At 38.1% G+C, this 24,607-nt stretch overlaps 1 protein-coding gene across 4 annotated transcripts in view; it reads right to left on the bottom strand.

Moving 5' to 3' along the window:
* Nucleotides 1-1,962: 1,962 nt before the first annotated feature.
* The window catches only part of rhobtb4 (Rho related BTB domain containing 4), a 57,559-nt gene continuing 34,914 nt past the window's right edge, over nt 1,963-24,607 (bottom strand). For all 4 annotated transcript variants that reach the window (XM_079871456.1, XM_079871454.1, XM_079871453.1 and 1 more), the window contains 7 exons: nt 23,090-23,891; nt 22,519-22,738; nt 20,636-20,754; nt 10,654-10,804; nt 7,486-7,574; nt 7,153-7,258; nt 1,963-6,256 (listed from right to left, as the gene is read on the bottom strand). In XM_079871456.1, the coding sequence (XP_079727582.1) occupies nt 6,075-6,256; nt 7,153-7,258; nt 7,486-7,574; nt 10,654-10,804; nt 20,636-20,754; nt 22,519-22,738; nt 23,090-23,891 (1,669 nt within the window). In that variant the 3' untranslated portion in view covers nt 1,963-6,074. The remainder of the gene's footprint in view (nt 6,257-7,152; nt 7,259-7,485; nt 7,575-10,653; nt 10,805-20,635; nt 20,755-22,518; nt 22,739-23,089; nt 23,892-24,607) is intronic.

Consider the following 24,607-nt stretch of genomic DNA (forward strand, 5'->3'; position numbering starts at 1 on the left):
TAAATCCTGTTGAATAATTGTTAAATGTTAGTTCATGTTATAGTTAACTAATGTTAACAAATGAAACCTTATTTAAATGTTACTGAAATCATAAACATGACTGTTTGTATGACAACCAAAAACCTCATACCACAACGGTTTTATTAAATCTCCTCTAGAGCATTTGAGGGACTTTGGGAAGGAAGGCAGTAACTTTTTGATGTCTCAGCTATTTAGTCAGCTACATTGTGAAGTAGTCAACACAACAGCCAGATGAATAACAGTAGCCTACTACTGTAACAAACCTGAGCAACTGGAAATATAAAAAGATTGTGAACGTGCGAATTACAATATAATTTATATTATTTAAAGGCTATATTTTATGCAAGAATGTATTTAATATAGCGTTTAACAAGAGAAAGTGCTTAAAAACAGTTGTATGAAACCGTGTATGTCTCCCTCTGCAGGACATTTAACAGTAGTGACTTTCCACATAAGAAGCTTTAGATAGAAATCTCACATAAAATTGCGTATACGTTTCCCATTTATATGCAAGCCAGAGAACAGTAAATGTAAATAAGAAAATTATTTTTATATTAAAAAGATGCTAAAATGTTAATGTAACAAATTAATTATGGCCAATAATTACAGTCAATGTACTAAAACATAAAAAACACACAAAGAAATAATGAGTTCAAAGAGTTCAGTTAAGTTTTATTAAAAGCCAAGCAAACATTATAATACTGAAACAGATAACCCTGTTTTCTCCATTTTGTACAAATCACAGTTGTTCAAAAATATTACAAACGATTCAGTAAAACGTTTTCTTTTTTTCTTTTTCTTCTTTTTTTTGCAACAGCAGCAAAAACATTCTGATTGTGTATATTAAAAGCCCTTAGTAGTGTTTATGGTGTATGTGTGTGTGTGTGTGCTTTTCTGGTTCAGAACAAGGACAATAATTACAGAATCAGAAACTTTTCGGTTTAGGACAGGAACAATAATTAATCAAACCAAGAAGTTAAAAAGAAAACCACAAAGTGCAAAACAGCTTTAAATAGTCACAGATTTGAAAGAGGAAGAGAGGTCAAGGGAAGGGTCAGCCGAACACCTATACCTCACCTCAAGAAGACAGTTCACCTCACCACACAATTGGAAAGAGAGACAGCGTCTGCCAAAGGGAATGCAAGAGCTCCACTATAACTGACAGACGTTGTTCAGAGAAGTAATACGGCCCTTTTGTTGAAACCAAACACAGAAACTAACAAGGGCTTGAAGTGGTCTCTGCCTATGACCTGAGGTCAGATTATTAATTTTACAAGCATTAAGTTGTGGTTAACTGTTCCAGTTTACAAAATGTGAGAGTTTTCAGTAAAAAACAAAAATCAGAGACAATCACTGCAATTACTGCTGTCTGGTATTAGTATGTTACAAAAATACACTCAAACCAAAATCATATTCCAAAGAGCATATTGTGTAACATATCACATATCCCCCTGCCCTACATTCATTTATATTGTAAAAAAACAAAAACAAAAACAAAACAAAACTTCTGCTGACTGTAGAGGGCGCAAGTGTGCCTCTGACTTTGTTAATGTGCAAGTGTTTACGTTCACTCTCATCCAAACCAGTATGACTACTGCTCACAACAAGCACGATTTCCACTCAAACTCAGCACAACCAAACAGGGATAAAAAACACCCAAAATGTGTGTGTGTGTGTGTGTGTGGTGGTGGGGGGGGGGGGGGGTCAATATTGTATCAATATTTGATACAAATATTTCACAGCACTCGAAGAACAAAGGGTATTGCTACATGCTGGCCACAGGCATGCAGAAGGAGCAATACAGTGGTCTGCTGGCTGTCAGCTGAAGTGTGTGTGTGTGTGTGTGTGTGTGTGTGTGTGTGTGTGTGTAATTACCTTATTCAAAACTAAAGGCAGTGACCTCTCTTCAGAAAGATGTTTTTTTTTGTTTTGTTTTTTCTTCAATTAAAGGCACAGTAACACAAGAATAGACCACAATTATCAAGCGTGCTCATTTTTCTTATAAACTACTGGGTTTCTTTGCTGTACTGCTAATAAATAAACAGAACTACCGTATAATGTGTTGTTAATAATGAACATGATAAACATTTAGTCTAAATTATCTGTGAGAGTTCTGGATGGACTTTTGCAATCAGGGCTAGTTTCTCTTTCATCAAGACAAAAGTGCATGATAATTCCTTAGTAATGGAAGCTACAGTTATTTATAATTACATACAAGTTAGCGCTTAGACCATTCCCATGCACATCTTACCTGTAAACGTGCACCGATAAATACTGTACAGTGTCACTCAGTCAAGACTATTGTTAAATTGAAAGTAAATCGACAAAGAACATTGTATGTATCAAATTTGAAGCTAAAGTGCATATTTAACAAGCAATTTTACTGTTAGCAGGGATCTTTCATTTTGTTAGCCACTGTATAGGGCCTGAACCAATCTCTCACTTTAAAGGCACAGTTCACCCAAAAAGCAACATTCTGTCATGTCGGTCCAAACTTTTTTCTTCTGTGGAACAGAAAATATGTTTAGTTTTGTCAATACAATGAAGTTGAGCTGTTCTGGATGTCACTGACTTTCATTATACAGACAAAACAGCTGAAACAGGAGGGTGAGAAAATGACAGAATTTGCATTTGGGCTGAACAATCCCTTTACAGGCAAATTGACCTTTTCTAATACTATTTATATGACATCAACTAAACCTCTTAATTATTACAAAAAAACATACATCACATGTCCTCGAAGTCAAAGTTAACGAAGGCATATTTGATTAAAGCACAAGGTACAAAGAGCAACCGACATAAAAATCTTATAGCAAGTATGAGGGATCAAAAAAGAACACAATACGTAAGGAGCACCGTTTAATGGAAGAAACCGTTCTATGCTACAAAATGTTTTAAAAAGCAATAGTTTAGAAACAGTCAATGCCATGCACATCAAAGGCAGACCAAATAAGAAATAAAAAAAGGTGCAAAAGCAAATAGTCAAAAGAACAAAAAAAGTGCTAACAAGCCCGAAATCACCACCGCAACGATGCTTTCAATCCCAATAAACACGCCGATGTTTGTAGTGTTCTCGAAGCGCTCATCTGGGGTGATGTTTTTTAACTTCAAGGGGCAGACAGAAAAGCTGTGATCATAATTCATCGCAGAGCCAGTCTGCAAATACACAGTAAGGTCATACATTCATTGTTTTACTAATTATAAAGCCTCTAGGCATAGTGGAATCTCTAAACATTCATTTATTTGTCTGCCCCAATAAATACTGCACAAGTGGCGTTACTAGAAGGTAAACGCAAAGTTTCTCTGGGAAACGCAAAACATTTGCGAGAGAATGCAAAAGCATTTCCATATTTTTTTTCTTCACCATGTCCCTTTAGTGGCTCTAGTAACGCCGCTGGAACAACCTTCCAATCAACCAATCAGATTTGAGGGACAAGTTTACAGTTTACGTCAGGTTTTAGACTTACAACCAGGGTTAGGTGCTTCTACATCAGTGTTATTCACCTATCATTCCCCTCTGATTTTAGGGATAAGTTATGGGTAGGGTTAGGACTATTTTTTTGGACAGGAATGTTATTCCAGGATCAACAATAGATGTTGATCCAGGAACATTTCTGTCTTGGCAAAATCACGGTGACCTTACTGGGATGAACCTATAATAGTTCCCTTACAGGTGAATGTCAAAACGATAGCATATAGATGGTAAGCGACTGCTCTCTGTTTTCCCTCTTCTTTTGTAATTTATTTATTTGTGTGCAGATCGGCCTGTCTGAGCGCATTGGCTCTGCGTGTCTATTTTTGTAGCTGTTGATGATTTCAGCTCGTCTGGTGTGAAAAGCAGGGTGCAGCCTTGAGGAAGCAAACCCAGAAAGCCAGAAATAGAAAAAGGGTGGCATGGAAAACTTAAAATGTCTCTGATTTCTCATTCACTCCCAAAGTAGCTAATAACACTTTTGTTAAAAAGGCACGAAACAGGCAAAACAAACATGCTTCACCGAGAAATACTTGAATGTGGAAGGGAAAGTGTAACATGATCATAGGCACTCATGTTTTCAGATGGAAGGGAGTTCACGGATGCTAATGACGCTTCACGTTGCACATCTGAAAGCAGGAACCAAACTGGCGGTTTAACCACAAAACCTGTTTCCATGAAGAAAAAGCTTCATGGAAGCTCAAAAAAGGATGATGCACTTTTAATTTACAGCTTATGTCGGGGTATTTTGTTAAGATTGTCAAAACAGGTAAACTTGTGTAAAGGGACGGTCACACTACAATTTCCGTTCCGTTCACTTCCATTCATACTGATGTGAATGCTGGAGACCGGAAATGCAAGGGAAAGGGAAAAAAATTCAAATTTGGTGAACTCTGACCTGCCAAGTTGTATTGCGTGAATGCCTGTGAACAACAACGAATTAAAAGAACGAAAACTTTAAATCTGCAGGTTTGCTGCGTTGCATGAAAGTGGAGTAGATTGTATATTTTGACATTTTAGATATAGAGTTATACGTTGGTGAGCTCAAACTCAAGTATGACCGTCCCTTAAAGAGATAATGTGTCAGAGGTTGAAAGCTGTGACATTTAGCAGGCTAATCCTGAGCACCGATTTTATCTGCATGTGTAAAGTGCGAAGTGAAGCGTCACATTGCAACGCATCAAACACTACAGGAAGTGGATCGATAGTTTCTCCCTCAGTTTGGCTAACTGCAGAGGTAGAGGAGCAGAGGAATAACAGAGGGGAGCGGTGAAGGAATAAGAAACAGCGCAACTTAAATAAAGGCTTTTTATGTATATTTTCTACATTCTCGAGTGCCTTGGCCTCATGTTTTTTGCAGCGCAACGTACTTTTTGGTTCGCCAATAGCCAAGAATGAATTAGTGCTACAAAAACGAGTGTATTTCACAAGGATGTGAAGATCTGACAAACAAATGAGTAGCTAATACTTTCTAAAGCAGGGTAAACTCAGAAGGCATGGGCGCCCCCCAGTGGTGGAGGTGAAAGGCAAGCAAGTTGAAGAGCTTGCTAGTGGTCATATCACAAAACTCAATCGAACAGAATGTCATCTAACAGCTGTGACTGTTAATACTCTCCTGGCAGTGGTAAAAATAGCCCTAATTTCTTAGTTTACTTGCTGTCAAGTTTTCATTTCAGCAGATTTTGGTAAGGCGTTTGTGTTTGAATGACTTGCCTGTCTGTCTTTGGTGCTGTCCTAGAGCCTTTTTGTGAGCGACAGACCTGAACTACCCACACTTTCTGTTCTATTACATGAACAAAGTTAGTGACAGGACAAGTTATCTGAAAAATAGTTCTTCAGTAGGCAACACAATTGGTATTCAGAGCCAATATGGGGCTATGGAAGATCCAAAATGGAGAATTTTTTACTGATAATGTAGGCGGGGGCAATTACCACCCCTTTCTTTTAACAACCACAACAACAACAACAACAACAACAAAAATGTATATATCCCTGCCGCCATTTTAGTTGCTAGTTGTATTCAAAGCTAAGCTATGTTTCAGCTTGTAGGCATTGGACATGACGGTTTTCCCAGAAATAGGTCTCACAGAGAAAAGCTCAACACAGCAGCACCATGCAGCATCCGTGTGCCCGGGCGCCAGCGCTCAGACGGTGTGCTGGTGTGAGTGTGTGCGTGTGTGCGTGAGTGTGTGTGTGTGTGGTCTTGTATAATAATAACAGTCTTAAGAGGCGAAAGCAGGTCACTGCAATGATGCCGTTCCCTATGTGATGCTCCAACAAGACCTGTTGCATTCGCTCAGCAGAACACGTAACATTGAGAGTGAGAAAGATTTAAGACTTTCTTCAAGCCTTCTCCCGTTTAATGAAACACACGCTCTGAGCTCTTGTGGCCGGCATCCCGCTAAGGCCCGGCACGGGGAGGGAAGACAAAAGCTCAGAGGCAAAGAGGCCCCCAGCTTCCAGCAGTCGGGACAGACGCACTGAAGCAAAAACAGGGCTCCCCAGGCTTGGCTACATGCGTCTGGACTGAAATGAGGGTGAGGGGTATTGGGGTTTTGAATGGATGGATGGAGGCAGACCCTCAGGAAATGTGGGGTGCTGAAGAGGATGGATGTCTCCAGAAGCACCAGCCCCGTTTGGTGTGCTGCTTGCGTAGAATCTCTTCCTCGCGCTCTCGCTCTTTTTGAGAACGGAGGTAGCGGTCTTCCTCCTTCAGGAACCAAACAGGGGGCCAGCGATGCTTCTCAAAGTGTTTCTGATTTTCTGGAAGAACAAATGAGAAGATGAAAATTATTTTCTTGTCCAGTATTTGTGTCTTGTTTTTGTTTTCAGTAAAAATATCTAAAGATCCTTGCAACAATATACATTTACTTGAGAAGCAACATAGCTAGATACTATGTGTTGTATAGCTAAGACATAATTTAGCTAGGTTTATGGTTTTTGGTTTATGGCCATAAAAATGGTTTATTTTGTATAAATGTATTGTTTATTTGTTAGTTTATTTTTCTTATCCCAGTGACAAATAGTTTTGTATTCATATGCATCTTATGTAATAAATATTCTGATATTTTATTTTTGTTTACTCTGATACTGATAAAGAAAATAATGTAGCGTATAGTGCAGAGTACAGGACAAAAACTGACAGAATTCTTTTTTGTATTTTATAAACACATACACTACAATACACTATACATAAAAACCATATATAATTAGGCAAAAGTGTGGATTGGTATATATTTTTTTTATGTTTCTAAAAAATAGTCTCTTATGCTTACCAAGATATTTATAATATATATAAAAAAAATTATATCTTAAAATAGAATAATCCTTTATTGCAGTGATGGCAAAGCTACATTTTCAGCATCATTACTATAGTCTTCAGTGCCATTTTAATATACTGATCTGGTGCTCAAGAAACATTTCTTATTATTATCAACGTAGAAAACGGTTGTGCTGCTTAATAGTTTTGTAGAAACTTTGATCATTTTTTTTCAGGATTCTTTGATGAACAAAATAATTTTTTTGTTTTTTGCATTGCAATTATAAATGGCTTTATTGTCATTTTTGATCAATTTAATGTGTCCTTGCTGAATTTTTTATTTATTTATACATAATATAAATCAAATAAATACATTTAAAAAAAAAATGTTGCCGCTTACCAGGAGACATAGTCTTCATGTCTTTAGGGAACTTGCGACAAACACTATTGTAGTTGGTGCAGATGTGATGCAGACACCAGGCAGAGAGCTGTTTGGCATTGTGGAACTACAGCAGACAGAAAACAGCGTTGGCAATTTGGCACAGTGTGATTTCTCTCATTGAAGCTAATTTGAAAAGCAAAGTGTGTTCATCCTTTGAACTAGAATAAAGCAGGCTGCTATGAATGAATGGTAATTCTGTAATGTGCTCCAATGGTTATATTGCCACTTCATTACTCAGTGTTCTTTACATTCTATTAAAAGGCTTTGTTTGTTCATCTTTATTAATGTTACCTGAGCCATCTCCAGATAGGCCAGCACATGTCCATCAATGTCCACCCCTTTAACGGACAACAGCAACAGATCCTCAATGGCATGTTGCTCTGTAGACCATAGCAAAACACCACACAACAAGTGTTAATATGTCAGCCGTGAGGCTTAATGGTTAATAGTTTGACGGGGGGGGAAAAAATACTCCATAACAACAAAATCGTCAACAGTGAAACATTTTTCACCTTCACCTTGAACAAATAATACATGCTATCCCTAGTGAAAAATAAATATACCAAAATATATTTAAAATACATATACTAAGTATACTACAAATACATTTACATATTTATGTACTGAATATAAATACCCTGCAATTGTACTTTTAGTATAATAAATTGATATACTTAAAGATGGGATCAGTAGTTTTTGAAATCTGCTGTTTGGATGTTAGTCAGTCTGACACAACAACAAACGTGTCAGCCAATCAGCATTAGGGGGCGTAAGACGGTGGAGGAGAGAGTATGATCAAGAGGGAGATTTGAACTGAAGAAAGACTGCAGAAATAGAGATGAGACACAATACAAAAGAGAAAAGCTCACTGGAAAATAAGGGGTTATGATCAGGAAAGAGCTTTCAAGTTAATATTTGAAAAGCTTTCCAGCACTGGAGAGAACTAAATGGGAAGGCCTGAAAACAGACGCAGACGTTGCTTTGATTCGCTCCACACGTGAATAACACTGGTTTTGAGTGTCATTGTGTGTCTGGAGCTGCTGTGCTGTTGGCAACTAACAAACAACTCTTGTTTGTAATTACTATTGTGTACTGTACGTTCATTTTTTGTGCTTCCTTGTCATTTGTTCATTATATGCTCTATTTCTTGTGAAGCATTATTCTGTTGTACTTCTGTATAAACAGACATCCTCTCTTGGATTGCGTGCGTAACGGAGGACAGTTAGTGAGAGTCGCGCTGACGACTGCTAGTGAATGCGGTGTTCAGCGTCATTATTAGTGCACTCGACTCGCTTGCAGGGGGTCGGGGTTTGAGACCGACTCAGAGCAGGGCTGGTATAATTGGATTGAGAGTTTTGGAGGCGGAGCAATGAAGAAGGGGTGTGTTAGTTTGGGTTGATTTCAAATATCAACATTGGCAAACAGCATATTTCAAAAACTACTGATCCAACCTTTAAAGTCTGCTAAATTCGAACAGCTAATTTAGTAAGTAATGCACTTACGAATATCCTTAGTTGGACCTCAGCACTATTTCCGGATAACTAAAGTATATTTGATTGTGCTAAAGTGGAACTATTGCAAGTATACTTTAGGTACACTTTAAATATCTTGCATTTAAAGAATGATATTAAACAGAGATCATCCTTTCCTTACTAATAGTGATATTAAAACATATTTTCGGCTTAATATTAATACATGTGCATTGTGCAATAAAGAAGTACTCCAAAAAAAGTGTATAATATTTACATCACCAAGTCTCAAGCGATATGTCAGTAAATATGTTAATGGATTTGTATTATACCTAATATGAAAAAAAAAAATATTTTAAATACATTTTGGTATAGTTTTTTTTCACTAGGTATTGTTTAGCTGTAGATAATATTTATGTCAGTAAATATGTTAATGGATTTGTAGTATACAATCTTCAGTTTTCAACCCACTCATTTTCTAAAGGGTTCAGGTCAGGGGACTGGGACAGCCATGGCAGAAGCTTTATTTTGTGCTCATTGACACATTTTTGTGTTGATTTTGAGTTTGTTTTGGATCATTGTCCTGATGGAAGATCCAACCATGGCCCTTTATAAGATTTCTAGCAGAGGCCGTCAGTTTTTGATTTTTTATCTGTTAATATTTGATAGAATCCACGATGCCATGTATCTGAACAAGATGTCCAGGACCTCCAGCAGAAAAATATGCCCACAACATTAAAGAGCCAACGGTATATTAAATTGTACACATGGGGTACTTTTTATCCTTGTGTGCACCAAACCCATCTAGCGTGTTTGCTGCCAAAAAGCTATTTTTTAGATTCATCTGACCACAGAACCCTGTGCCGTTTGAAGTTCCAGTCGTGTTTGACAACTGAATTTGCTGGAGTTCGTTTTTGGATGAGCGGGGAGGATTTTTCTTGAAACCCTCACAAACAACATGTGGGGATAAAGGGGTTGTTTGATATTTTTTTTGGTAGGCTTCTGACCCCAAGACACAACTAATCTCTGCAATTCTCCATCTGTGATCCTTGGAGAGTTTTTGGCCAACTTTCCTCCTCACCGTGCATTAAGACAATATAGACACACGTCCTCTTCCTGGCAGATTCGTAACATCTTTAGTTGATTGGAACTTCTTAATTTTTGCCCTGATGGTCAAAATGGGGATTTTCAATTCTTTAGCTATTGTCTTACAGCCACTTTCTATTTTGTGATGGTCAACAATCTTTTGATGCACATCAGAACTATATTCTTTGGTTTTACTCATTGTGATGGATGATTAAGGGAATTTGGCCTTTGTGTTTACTCATATTTAAACTCCTGTGAAACAAGAAGTTTAGTCACCCTGTTCATGTTCCTAGTCACCCTGGTGTGCTAAAAAAAAAAAAGGTAAATATTAATGGGAATATACTTTAGAGATATTTTACTCATAAAAAATTCTAGGGGTGCCAATAATTGTGGCCAATGTGTTTTGGAGAAAACCATTTATTTCATAATGTGATTTCACCCTCACTTTCAATTATTTTACTTCAATGAAAGGTTAGATTTTTGCAAGTTTTTTGAACGAAAGATCAAAAGGATAAACAATGCAGATTTATTTTTTACAGCCATTTTTGATCATATTTAGCCAGGGGTGCCATTAATTCAGACCACAACTGTACCTAATATGAAAAAATATATATTTTAAATACATTTTGGTATAGGTTTTTTTCACTAGGTATTGTTTAGCTGTAGATAATATTTATTCTATTTATTTATTCACTTTTTCAAGTTTAAATGCTATCATTTTAGTGTTTGGCACATCCAAACAACAGAATCATGTCTATGCAAATTCATGTTCAAAGAGTTGTGTGAAAAAAGTCAAGACATCAGATTTTTTTCCCTCCCCAGGCCCATTAACCACAGCATTATACAGTGTTTTTTCAAGGTACACTGTCTGCCTTCAGGTAAACAGAGCCATTACCAAACCTACCTGTTAGAGCTACAAGGCGGGGAAGACAGAGGCGGTTAGCTAGTATTATGAGGTCCATTGGCTCCAATTCAGGGCATGGTGTCAATACACCACAGTAGAGAAACTCCAGAACAGCTCTCATGCAGGCACAACTGGTGTTGGGGATTGACACCTGAAAATAGAAACAAAGAAAGAAAAAGACGTGTGGGTTAGCAAAACAACACCCTAAATATTTCAAGTTCACGGTTATTAACAAAAGCCCACGTTGAGAAAAGTTTGTGGAAACAGATTTCATAACCCACGCTGAGGGATGTTTATTCATAGCTCATCTCCAGGACATGGAAACTTGGGAAGCAGATTGATCCAGGGATGAAACAATCTGCTCCACACCTCTCCCCTATTGAGACCTGCATGGTCCTGGCTGCTGACCATTAGAAGAGGCCTTCTTGTTGACATGGCAGGACCCGGAGTGGCCAAAAAAGCGGTTAGAAAGGGATGTATTTGTCCAGATAGGCTAGTGGAGGAAAGGGCCTGGGAGAGCGATAGAAGGGCGAGGGCAGCGGCCTCCCTAAGGGGTCTTTTATCCTTCAGGAGATTAAAGCACTGTGTGAAACCGTTGACAGTCTCAGCTTAAAGCTGTGGAAAAATAACTCTGTGGGCTTGTCGCTACGGGAAACCTGGCCTCTGCATAAATGATAGCCAACAAACCAGCCTACAGGAGAGACTGTCATCATATACGTAAACTGTGAACACAGGATATGCTTCACAGAAATAATACGCAACATTCAGTAAGTTTCAGATCCTGTATACTGATATGGCAAATTTTGTCATCATATTTAAAATAGCTACTTGGTGCACCAATTTAAATTTAATTTATGGTGTTTCATTACCACTTAACTTTTTTTTTTTTTTAATTACTGTATTATTCTGCTTTTAGTGAATGGATGTACATCATGTTAGTACAAGCCCACACTACCTTTCAAAAGTGTGGGGTTAGTGAGATTTTTCTTTGAACTTTTATTCAACAAAGACACATTCAATTGATCAAAAGTTTTCATTATAATTTTTTTTTATTTCAAATAAATGCTGTTCTTTTTAACTTTCGATTTATAAAAGAACCCTGAAAAAAGTTTCACAAAAATATTAAGCAGCGCACAGCTGTTTTCAACAACTATTTTAATAATGATAAATGTTTCTTGAGCAGCAAATTAGAATGATTTCTGAAGGATCATGTGACACTGAAGACTAGAGTAATGATGCTGAATATTCAGCTTTGTCCTCACAGGAATAAATAACATTTTAAAACATATTAAAATAAATAATAAAATAATAAAAGAAAACAGCTATTTTAAATGATAATTATATTTAATTATATTAGTATAATATAACATTTCACAATATTACTGTTTTTACTGTATTGTTGATCAAATTAAAGAGACTTCTTTCAAAAACTTTAAAAAAAAATCTTATCGACCCAAACTTTTGAACAGCACTGCATTTCAAAAATTAATCTCTACTAGTGCAAAATGCCCGTGCAAAATTAGTTTTTGTGTGTGTTTTTAGTAATTGTTGGTTTGGTGCCCGTGAAAGAGACTGTGAACGCATTGAATTCAGGGAGCAGGATAGGTTACTACAAATGATGGCTGTGAATAAACTATAATATTCAGAAGTAAACAGTGTAGCTGACTGAGTGTTTATGTATACCACCATCTTCTAAGTGCTAGTGCAAAATGCCCGTGCAAAATCAGTTTTTGTGTGTGTTTTTAGTAATTGTTGGTTTGGTGTGTTTGAGTGCTCATAGTTACAATTACACAGCAAAAGTTCAGTGACATTTTTATTTGTGCATGGTAGAAAGCACACAGTGAACTCCGAGAAAACGCTATGCTTGAGGAAACAGTTTGTGAATAGGCTACTACAAATGATGCCCATGAAAGAGACTGTGAACGCATTGAATAGGATATGTTTAGTTGGTGAATAGCATAGGCTACTATTACACAGTGGCGATAACGTTAAGCGCACCAGAATGAAATATAATATTCAGAAGTAAACAGCATAGCTGACTTACAGATTCAGTTAACATCCACAAATGAATAAGCGTGTCGATTCAGGGAGCAGTGCAAAGTGCCCGTGCAAAATCAGTTTTTGTGTGTGTTTTTAGTAATTGTTGGTTTCTTGGTAAAGAAAACACATTTTTACTCAAATTAATCAAAATGGATTTATCCACTGATCTATATAATGTCATTCTATATAGATCAGTGGATTTATCACATTTTGGAACCAAACTATAATATTCAGAAGTAAACAGTGTAGCTGACAGATTGTCAGAATGTTTATTTTTAAACCACAACCTTTTAAAAATGATATATTTAACCATATCTTTAGCATTTCTCATCCAAACAACGTCAAACTTGGCACTGCACTTACTCGTGACCGTAGCGAGACACCTGTCAAGTTTGAAATCCATCGGACTAACGGTTCAAGAGATATGTGGTTAACAGACACACACACAGACAGACAGACAGACAGACACACAGACAGACAGACAGACGTTTCTGTAATTTATAGATAGATTGTGGGACCACTTTGCTCATCCTTCATAGAAAGTTGAAATTTTGGCGCCATTGTACTATTATGGTAGATTTAGGGGCATACATAACACTGGTGAGTTCCCTGGAGGCAACATGACATAATTTCCCACATCCAACACTATTCATAACCAAAATCACATACACCAAAAAGAGCAGAGAGCAAACAAAGGCATGCTTATTCTTTCAGCTCCAAGGAACAGGCAAGGAATTAAGGGAGAGCTTTCAGCAGGGACACAAAGAGGAAAGTGCCGGGCCTGTGAATCAATCCATGGCAACCTTCTCCTAATGCTGTCGTCATGCTCAGACTAAGCAGTGGTTCCTCTGTGAATTAAGACAGGATGGAGTGGATTTAATTGCCTCTGCAGTTAACCAGTTTGAGAACTGAACACTTATATGGCGCAGATGTTTGTAGCAACCTGGAAACCACTGGCACTTGTGTAGGGTTTGTCGTCTAAAAATAGTGCTCAACATGAGTAACATCTTAATGCTTCAAATAACATGTACATCCAATTAAGAAATGACAAGATGTGTCCACTTACTCTACACTGCACTGAGTTGTGAATAAAACAACAAGTAAAAGACTCAAAATGCATCAAACCACAACCGTCAAAACAATATCTGTGCTGCTTCCGCCACATGAGTAGGAGTTGGTGGGAACGGCGGCTGTAAGCTGACACAGATTCTATAGGTCAGAGATGGTACATTGGGGGGTAACAAGATGACACTCAGCGGTACTTCAGAAGCCTAGGGGTGCCCTTCACCTGTCTGTCTCAAAGCCAATTAACAGAATGTCAGTGTGAATATGACCTCTCATTATGGCTAAAGGGCAGACTTAAAAGACGCAGAGGAGACACAGTAAAACAACTTCCTGTTAAAACCCAAAGATAACAATGGTGCTATGAGTGAATGGAAATTTTGTTTGTCTCAATCCTCCAAGTACAATCAAACAAACTCTATAGATTTTGCAGACACAGGTGTAGGGGGGCACAGTATATACCGGTAAATACCAATATCGGTTATCAGATTATAAGATTTGAACACTAAGACTGTTAAAGGTGCATTCAGTAGTTTGGGGCCAATTTAAAAGGTTTTACACATTAAGAAATAAATTGTGTACAAAGAAATTGTGTACACTCACATGAGACTATTCTCATAATAGTGTTCTATAAAATGTGTTTTAATTATATATGGTGCGGGTCCCCCTCTTTATGTATTTCGCCATGTTAAAATGCCGTGATCTGCGATGTTTCACTAAACGGACACTCACTGGCTCATTGGCTGCCACCTCTGTAGACACGCTAGTAGCATAGCATAGTTTGGTGATGCGAAGAGTGAAAATTAGACAATGAAACACGCGCATGCTTTCTTTACCAGCGGAGACAATGGGAGAATCAGTACCTGTATGGCCAAAGATGCAGAAAAGGTCCAGAAGATAGAAAGACAGACAAAGATTTTATGATGCTGAAAATGCCCAAGAAGTTGCTTCTTTTTTGTTGGACAGATAAGGGAATGAATAATTCTGGACCTCTCTAAAACTCAGTGTAATTTACACAAAACAGTGATGATCCATGTCAATATATGGCAGTGCAGCATCGGTACTTTAAGTAGAAGAACAGCGATGTTAATGTTTGCTAAAGAACTACTGAATGCACCGTTAAATGTAATCTTTAACAAATTGCTAAATGAACATCCATTTTTCATACTGTACTTTATAATGTGATCACTAGTTTTTAGCGTTTTAATTTCAACTGATTTTAGCATGTAATTTAAATGAAATGGTGATATTAAAATGAATAGTCTGTGTTTAATTTGTTCCTTGGAAGAAGAAGAATTGAAAAAAAAAAAATTAACCTACATAGAAACTACCTTGAGAAGAAAAAGAGGTCAAAACCCAGGGCAATGTGCGTTACGGAGGAAGTGGTCACCAATCAAAAACCACCAGACTCCTTCTCATCAACTAACAAAGCAGTGACCGAAACCACAGTCTCCGCCTTCATCGTCTACATTTTCACTTCGTCTTTTTCTCACGGGGAAAATGTGACAGCTTCTCACATTTGAGCTTCCACTCGGGCTTGGGCTAATCACACTAGGAAGTATGATATTGCTGAAATTCTGACACCTGAGCGTCTCCCATATGTTCAGACACTTTCTGCCTTAAAAAGCAGAGAAACAAAACAACAGAGAACAGTTCCTGGTTCAGTAGTTCCATGAACAGTTTTCATGGGATGTAAACATACAACATAAAATACCTATAAATAACATTCAGAGGCAGAAGCAGTGCAGAAGTTGCATGGATTGTTAAAGTTGTCTTCAGTAATACGTATTCACTGCCTAACCTCAAAAACCTTGAGACATATTTCTGAGCAGGGACTAGAATAGGGTCACCGTCATGTTCAGTTTGTTTTGGTTTTCACTCGCCACTCATCAGTCACCATGGACACTAACACTCATCTTCACAGCTGTTCGTCTTTAAGTTAATCATCTCTGTGTATTTAAGTTCCTGCTTGTGTTCAGTTCTTTGTTTGTGTTATGCCTGCACGCTGTTTCGCACGTTGGCTATTATCTTTGTATGTATCTAATAAACCTCGTATTACCTCCATCATCGTCTTTCTTGAACTCAGAGTTACAAATAGTAAAGCTTACATGTGGTAGACCATTCAAGGACAATCCTTGACTCTGTGCGTCACAAACTGAGGTGCAACAATAATGTGCAGCTATACACAAGAAACATTTGAGCACAGACTCTTGAAAAATCCACTTACGGGTGAACGATCAGGCTTTACTCAACTGAATGACACTTTCTAAATATTTGCCACCCTGAGGTCTTGCAAGGGCTTTAAATTTGGTTATACAACATCTTCTGTAGCGGCTGCCGTGCAGACAGTGACAAGGGCTCGCTCTATTCAAAACCTCATTCTAAAAATAGTACAGTGTTCACTACAGCCAGTCGCTACACGGCCAATGTGCCAGACCAGAGGAGATGAGGAACAAGCCATTTGGCTGCTCTTTGCCTCACATCATTACTGTAATGTATGGAACAGGCTTAATTTTCTTTAACATTTTGGAGCATTTGCAAAGCCCTGTGAACATTTCCAAAGCAATTGTTGCTTAAAGCCAAGAAAGAGGCACCAGAGGAGGGACACTTTCAAGTGGAATGGTATGTATACAAAGAATTTTAAGAAAACTTGGTTGCTTAAGTCGACGACCAAACAACCCATCTCCTTGTGAACTCCAGGTAAAATTTGAGATGTTTAATCAAAACACACCAAAACTACTTGAATTAAAGTTCACCCAAATATGAAAATTCTGTCATCATTTACTCACCCTCAAGTTGTTCCAAACCTGTATGACTTTCTTTCTTCTGCTGAACACAAAAGAAGATATTTTGAAGAAAGTCGGTAACCAAACGACTGATGGACCCCATTGACTTCCATAGTTGAAAAAAAAAATACTATGGATGTCAATGGGGACCAGCAACTGTTTAATTACCAACCTTCTTTAAAATATCTTCTTTTGTGTTTAGCAGAAGAAAGGAAATCATACAGGTTTGGAACAACTTGAGGGAGAGTAAATGATGACAGAATTTTCATTTTTGGGTGAACTATCCCTTTAAATGTGCACTGGGCGCAAATAAGAGACAAAATGGAAATAACACTACCTCAAAGTTAGTTACTGTACTAACTAATGGAACATATAGATGCTATTTCAGTGTCAACCAAAATAGACATCAAAGAGATACATTAAAAGAGATTCTCCATAAAAAAAAATGTATTCTCTCATCATTCATTCACCCTTATGCCGTCCCAGATGTCCCATCTCTGTGAGTCCATATAATGCAAACGAATGCAACCCTCGAAGTTGACACTTCAAAAACCATGCAAAACGAACACAAAGGTAATCTACTGTATACAGCTCCAGTTAATGAATCAATGTCTTCTGAATCGAAACGTGCTTGAGAAAAACGTATTAAACTATAAACTATCGCTTTCGGCCAACTATCATACATGCTTGATGTAAGAGCTTTGTGAAACTCGCATCACTTCACATCACTTAGTATTTATTAGTATTTTGCTCAAACAAACCTATCGTTTTGCTAAAGAAGACATTGATTCACCAACTCGAGTTGTTTGGATTACCATTGTGTTCGTTTTGCATGTTTTTGAAGTGTCAAGGAATCTATCCACTTGCATGGACTCACAGAGATGGATTATTTTTATAAAAATCTTTTTGCGTTCATCTGAAGAAAGAAAATCATATACATCTGGGACGTCATGAGGATGAGTAAATTATTGCATCTGGAGCATTTTTGGGGGAAGTAACTCTATTATACTCCTTAAAATGCAACGATTGACCAATGAGCATGTCGAGCTTGTCAAAGCAGAACCAAGTTTACTTGTCTCTGGCCACCTTGTGTTGCTCTCTATGTGACATACTCTCAGCCAATGCTGTCAGAATAGAAAAGCAGACAGCATCCTATTTCCCACATCAGTTTGTACTTGTGCTGTAAATCTAGCTCCATGTAATGCTTGTAATGTTATACAGGGTGTTATACTCTCTACCTCGGGTGTTGGTCAGCTTGGTTCTGAGTTCCTGCCCTCAGAGAGCTTGTCTTTCTAGAACTTGAGCTGACAGATGGTAGCCCAAAGAAATCAGAGAGCGTGCACGGGATAGACCTGGAAAGAGTGTGCGGGTGAGATCGGCCTCAGAAAGGAATACAGCGAAACCTTACCTTTGACACCCGACTTAATAGTTTTGGATGAAAAATACATGAGCTAAATTTATGCCAAGCAGAAACTGTGTCAGATTAATTCCATAGAAAACAAGTGTAACTTTATCAAAAACTGTGTGGAATGGTTATGTGCTAATTTAACATGAAATTAATTTAAACATTGCTGAAAAATACACCTTAGAGTCCAATTAACCATGAAACACAGACTAAAACTTACTTTACACATGATGGTGCTGAGGAAGTGACTCTGCCTTTATTTCAGGAAGTGCCCAGTTTAACAGACTTCCTGTTACTGCAAACTATGCAATGCACCGAAACACACACAAAGAAATGAGCTTGTTTTGGCAAGAGATTTTGCATAATCTAAAGAGACAGTATCTCATGGAGCATATCTTGATGGAGCCCCGCATATAACATGCGGACAAAAATATATATCGTGACAACAAATTAAGAATTGTTCTCTTGTTTTAGAAAATCATGGGCATGAATTAAGAATTTGTTCCCTCTTTTAGTAAATCATGGCCACATTGAACTAATTTGTTCCTTCGTTTTGATTTCAATAAAACAAGGGAACGACTTATTACAACGTGGCCATGATTTAGTAAAACGAGGGAACGAATTAGTATATTGTGCACAAGATTTACTTAAAACGAGGGAACGAATTAATAACTATAAGTAAAAACAATAAACTATAATAAACTATAAGTCGTGGGAATGATATACTTATTTTTTTCCACATATCATGTGCAGGGCTCCGTACATATCACATGGAAATGAAATAAGCAAAATACAGATGGAAAAAAAAAGTACCTGATCTACCTTGTCTAGGAAAATATGTCTACCATTTACTCTCTAAACCTTTTGATTTGGAAACTTATATTCACTACCGATCAATAGCAATTATTTATTTATTTATTTTTAAGGAATTAATAATTTTATTTAGCAAGGACACATTAAATTGGAGAGTAAAGACATTTAATGTTACAAAAGATTTCTATGTCATATAAATTCTGTTCTTTTCAACTTCCGATTCATCAAAGAATCCAGAAAAAAAAGTAGCACGTTTCCACAAAAATATAAAGCAGCATAATGTTCAAGATGTTTCTTGAGCACCAAATCAGCATATTACAATGATTTATGACACTGCAGACTGGTGAAATGGCTGCTGAAAATTCAGCTTTGCCATCAGAGAAGTAAATTACATTTTAAAATATATTCAAATAGAAAGAAGTTATTTTAAATGGCAAAAATATTCCATAATATTACTGTTTTTACTCGATTTGTGATTTTTTAAAATTTCATTCTTTCTCAAAAGGAAACTCATATAGCGACTTAAATTTTTTTTTCAAGTAAAACAATTACAACTGATTCCAACCTATAATAATATGACTCTACCACAATGTCAAAACTACACCAACTCCTAAAGTTGGTCTACAACCTCAATCACAGCAAATAAATCTTTCTAGACCCCTTCTAGTGTCCCTCTTTTGAATACAAGAGAGCAGACAGAAAGCAGATATATCTCAGCGTGTGTTCCCGCTGGCACAGGACCTCCTCTCAGTCTCGGCAACAGTCTGCCTGAAGCACTTTCCTCAGAGGCCTGTTTAGTCCTGCGGGGCTGTTAATTCCTCCACATGGATGAGACGGTCTCCAGTCGCAGCTGCATCAATGTGGGTCAGGCTGTCATAGAGGTGGCCTAGTTTTAACTACCTGTGCCACTTTTTTAGTGGGATCTGTCAGAGCTCCAGGGTACGAAAAGGATCAATGTGTGAGTCTAATCATTACTTTGTGGGTCCATAAATAAATTTAGGTGAAACTCTAAAAATGTGAAATAGTTGTAGCCAATTTTCTGTTGAGATCAAATCAAACCCATATGGCAGACTACTGATGTCAAAAAAATACCGGTAACTACCACAGTGTCTACACTGGACATGACAGTTGTCACGGACAAAGCGACCGTTGCAAATCTATTCTTTCTTCGTATCAGAAGTATCACAAGCATTTGGAGTAAGTCGGAAATAGGGACATCAGTTTCGGGGATTTGTTGTGTCGTGTTGCATCCAGTGTAGACAGCATCACTAATTATAATGGGTTATATTTGCTTTGTCGTATTGCGTCGCTCGCATCTGGTGTAGACACGGTGTGAGAGTAAAAAAATGTAACAATACCTACCACAAGTGTATTTGTCTTACTGCACTGGTAGATTTAATTTGAACCCAAGTATAAAAGTCAAAAACAAGTGAAAAATCTGTCAGAGGCAGTGGTAGTAAGACAAAATTCACTTCTTACAGCCCAATCACATTTTAGCACGAAATTTCAGCAAACTTTTGTTAAAAAAAACAAACAAATTAATTCAATAGTGAAGCAATACATAAAAAATGGTCAATAGTGTAGAGATGCATAAAGGTCACTTTCAAAACAAACAGCTTCCTATTGGTCACGTGCCAAAGTTCAATAAAATTTGTGTGGGGAAATTTCCACCAGAAGTCCATCAGGCAAAATAATAATTCGCCCCCAAAAAATTTCTTCAAGCAACAGTAAATGAGACCATATCTTTAATACTTATGCAGTTTTGCTTCTCAGATAAATCTTCTTTTAAGCATATCAGTATTTGTCTATGACCTTAGCATAGACAGCGCCATGATCCTGCTTTAATGAAATATGAATCACTAAAATCTCTGCTCACCTCCTCAATATAACTCTCCATGAAGGATCCACGAAACATGGCTGCCATCCAATCACAGCTTGAGATGAGCAGTGGCTTGTGGGCTGGCAGATATCCGTCATCTAATCGAAACACCACATCTAAAACCAGGAGGAAAAGAGCACACATCTCGGCGTGTGTCACAGAGTCGAGGCTACAGAGGGGGAGACAGGTGGACGGACGAACACAAAGAGACAGACGAGAAGACAAATAGACACACAGACCGATAATAAATAGACAGATTGACAAGGCTAAGGATAAGAAGACAGAAAAAAGTGAAGGGAGGGCCAGACCATATAGGGGGCAAATTTATTTTAGCAGCGAATCCTTTAGAGACTGTCATGGATGACTCCACATGTTCACTGTTGCTCACTAAATACGTTAAACAACAGATGATGTTGGAAGGTTGCTTAGCATTATGCTGCGGGTATCAGGAGGGCATGATGGGAAAACTGCACCTAATTAAATTCAATGCTGATTTTGACTCTTACGGGGAAAGCAAATAAATCTCTAATGATTTGGTTTCTAATCTTCAGCATAGCCTTATGCTGGGGACACACTTAATGACTAGCTGAAACATTCTAAGACTGAACTGAACACACTTACAGACTGTTCCTACCGACTGGAGCACATTTTAAACAGCGACTGTGAACACAGACTGAACGCAACTGTCTCTGACTCTGCGCATTTGGGTATGATCAGTCGTAAGTATCAAATTACATTCAGAATCGGCCTTACAGTCGTTAAGTGTGTCCCCGGCTTTAGGAAACGTACAAGTAGTCCTCTGGCCAAAATGGAGATGAAAAACATTCAGGTTTTCAAACATGAGAGAAGCACCTTCATGGTTGAGTAATTAGATTGTGACAATTGCAGAGGATGCAATGAAATAAACAGGTGTAAGTGGAGAGTACAGGAGTGTTGAGGTTAATTATTAAAAGGTTAAATATGACAAACATGCACACAACACACAAGACATGACAATAACAGAGATTAAGCGACACAGAACACCACAAAGCAGAAATGCAAACACGTTCACAATATGCAAATATTAATTGACAGCAAATGAAAGGATATTATAAAGCCCTCCACTGGGTATTTTTTCAAAACAACAACAACAACAAAAAACAGAGACTGAATGAAAGAAAGGAAAGACAAATTGTGCAAATTGACTGCTCTAGAGTATAAACTATTCTATTCCAATTCCACAGGATTCTGGATTTGAAAATAGAACTCATGAGGTTCGAGTCAATGGTGTCACTACGAAAACCTTTTGAATGTGAGATTAGATATAGTCAATAACACCAGAACCTCCAGAAGAATCAGAATTATCCAAATTAGAACAGTTAATTAGTCAAAAAAATAAATTAGAACTTCATTAATTTTTTTCTCATTCCCTCAGCAACATCAAAAGTTGTCAAAAGTCATTATAGTTGAAGATTGAAAACTGGAGAAAATTTGTCACAAATTGATATGAACTGATTTTCCTTATGAGTTTAATCTAACATCGACAATATAGACCTTATTCAGAGCAGCGCCATGACAGGTATGAAAGCGGGGCTGTAAGTGATAGACTTACTGTGTTTTCAATGGCATCCGCTGTAAAAAGCTATATAAAGCGCCTAGATCACTTATAATTTTCCACAGCTTGGAAAGATATTTTTGCACTGTTTCTTCAGCAGAACAATCCCAAAACACATTAAATAGCAGTACAACCCACTGAAAAGTTGCATGTCTATCCCTCGCAGCCTTCCCATTGAAAATCAAAGATGGCGCTGCTTTGAATAAGATAGATCGATAGATACTATATTAATGCGTCCTCAGAGAAATACGTAATGCATGTTTGACGCTGATTTCAGATTGCCTACCAGCAAAGGCACCCTTGCTCAGGCACTCTTTGATGCGGTTGGCACGACGCACATGGAAGGCTTTGGTGATCTCCTGGTTCATGAAGCTCTCACGGTTCAGTACGTTGGCCACCATCATACGCAGGTCGAAGACCTCTAGAAGCTCAGCGATGGTGGCAACCTGCATCAGATCCTCACGTTTCTCATCCAGGTGACCCGTGTAAAGGTACTGCAGCACTGCCTAAAAGAGCCGAGACCAGGGAAAACAGACAAAGTGACACCGCCGCAGAGATTTCATAGAGATTCTTAAAAAACATGCAATGGCATCATGGTCGTCGCTATAATACTGTATGTCATCTAAAGGCCAATTCACACTGCACCAACAGACGCAGACCAACGGCGACAGTCACCTGATTACAGTACGTCACTTCTCAGACATTCACCGACGTGACAAACAGCGATTCAACGTTTAATTGGCCTAAAGAAGAGCCGACTGACGCCAACTCTGATCCGACAAAACCCGATAAAGTATCTGTTGCTGTCTGTCGGCATCTGTTGGTGCAGTGTGAATTGGCCCTAAGTTTGTTCTTACCTGGAAAGGCCCTTTTTGAATGAGTTCATCCATGGACACTACTGTCATGAGTCTCGGTCGACCTGTCACAGGGTCATCCACCATCTCCAGGTAAACCCCCAGGAAACCACGCCCCCATCCCAAAAGAGCACGGCCTGTTCCCAGGGGTCCCAAAGAGCACTGGCCCCTGGCAGGCAGAGCGTTATCGCTCTGTGAAGTCCTCAGTGAGCCCTGCTGCAACATGAGCAGCCTATTTGAACCCCTAGTGCCACCTTCACCCTCCTTATCAATGTCCAGGCTCTTGGTGCGCCCAGCCTGTTCTTTGGCTCCTCTTCGGCTCTGCTCCTCTTCCTCACTCCCCTCCGAGCTCTCCTCATCCTCCTTCTCCAGCCCTGCCGCTCCAAGGTCCATAGTGAAAAGGTCATAGAACTTTGAGCAGGAAGTGGCCAGGTACATCTTGTGGGCAAAGACACGAGTGGCTCCGGCCTGGAGGAGGAACAGGACGTCTGCACACAACAGCTGGCAGAAAAGAGAGTCCGGACCTTCTCCATCCATGGGAGGAGGATCGGGGATGCCCACCACAGGTCGTGGTGGTCTGGGGGGGAGGAAGGGGGCCTGGAGGAGGGGACGCTGAACCTTCTTTAAATGGGACTTCCAGAACTGAAGGTGGCGTCGAGAGATGAGCGCAGCACGGATAGCATTGTCAAACACATCCTTAACGCCGAACTGAGCGACAATGCTTGTTTCATAGTATGGAATGCCAAGTTCCTTAGCGACCTCATGGCCTCGTTCTGGGGGCAGGATATCTGTAGGTTTGATGGGTCTAGGAGGGGGACAGTTAAAGAAAAAACAGAAGCATTATTAAAGCCAGACAGACTATACACACTACTATTCAAAAGTTTTTTTGTTGATTGTAATGTTATCAAAAGACTCTTATGATCACCAAGGCTGCATTTATGAGATAAAAAAACAACAGTAAAACAGTGATATTGTTGAATAATATTACAATTTAAAAGAACTGTGTTCTATTTGAACATATTTTAAAATGTAATTTATTCCTGTGATGGCAAAGCTGAATTTTCAGCATCATTACTCCAGTCTTCAGTGTCACATGATCCTTCAGAATTAGTGGTCAAAACTTTTTTTCTTGTTATCACTAAAATATTATATAATTTTGATGTTGACAAAAGTTATTTGGCTTAATATTTTTGTGGAAACCATGATACATTTTTTTTTCAGGATTTTTGGATGAACAGAAAGTTTTTCATTTGAAACAGAAATCTTTTGAAACATTATTAATATCTTTACTGTCACTTTTTTAATCAATTTAATGTGTCCATACTGAATTGAAGTATTAATTTAAAATTAAATTAAAGTATTTTTTTCTTAAATCGTACCAACCATTTTTACAATTTTATATACAATATATGGGGGTATATTACCCATCTTACCCTACAAGGCATCAAAGGCAAGTGTAGCAAATGCATAACTGACCACAAACATTCAAAAAAGCACAAGAATCCTCTCAAAACGGAAGCT

The sequence above is a fragment of the Squalius cephalus genome (assembly GCF_949319135.1).
Source record: "Squalius cephalus genome assembly, chromosome: 5".
Lineage (NCBI taxonomy): Eukaryota > Metazoa > Chordata > Actinopteri > Cypriniformes > Leuciscidae > Squalius > Squalius cephalus.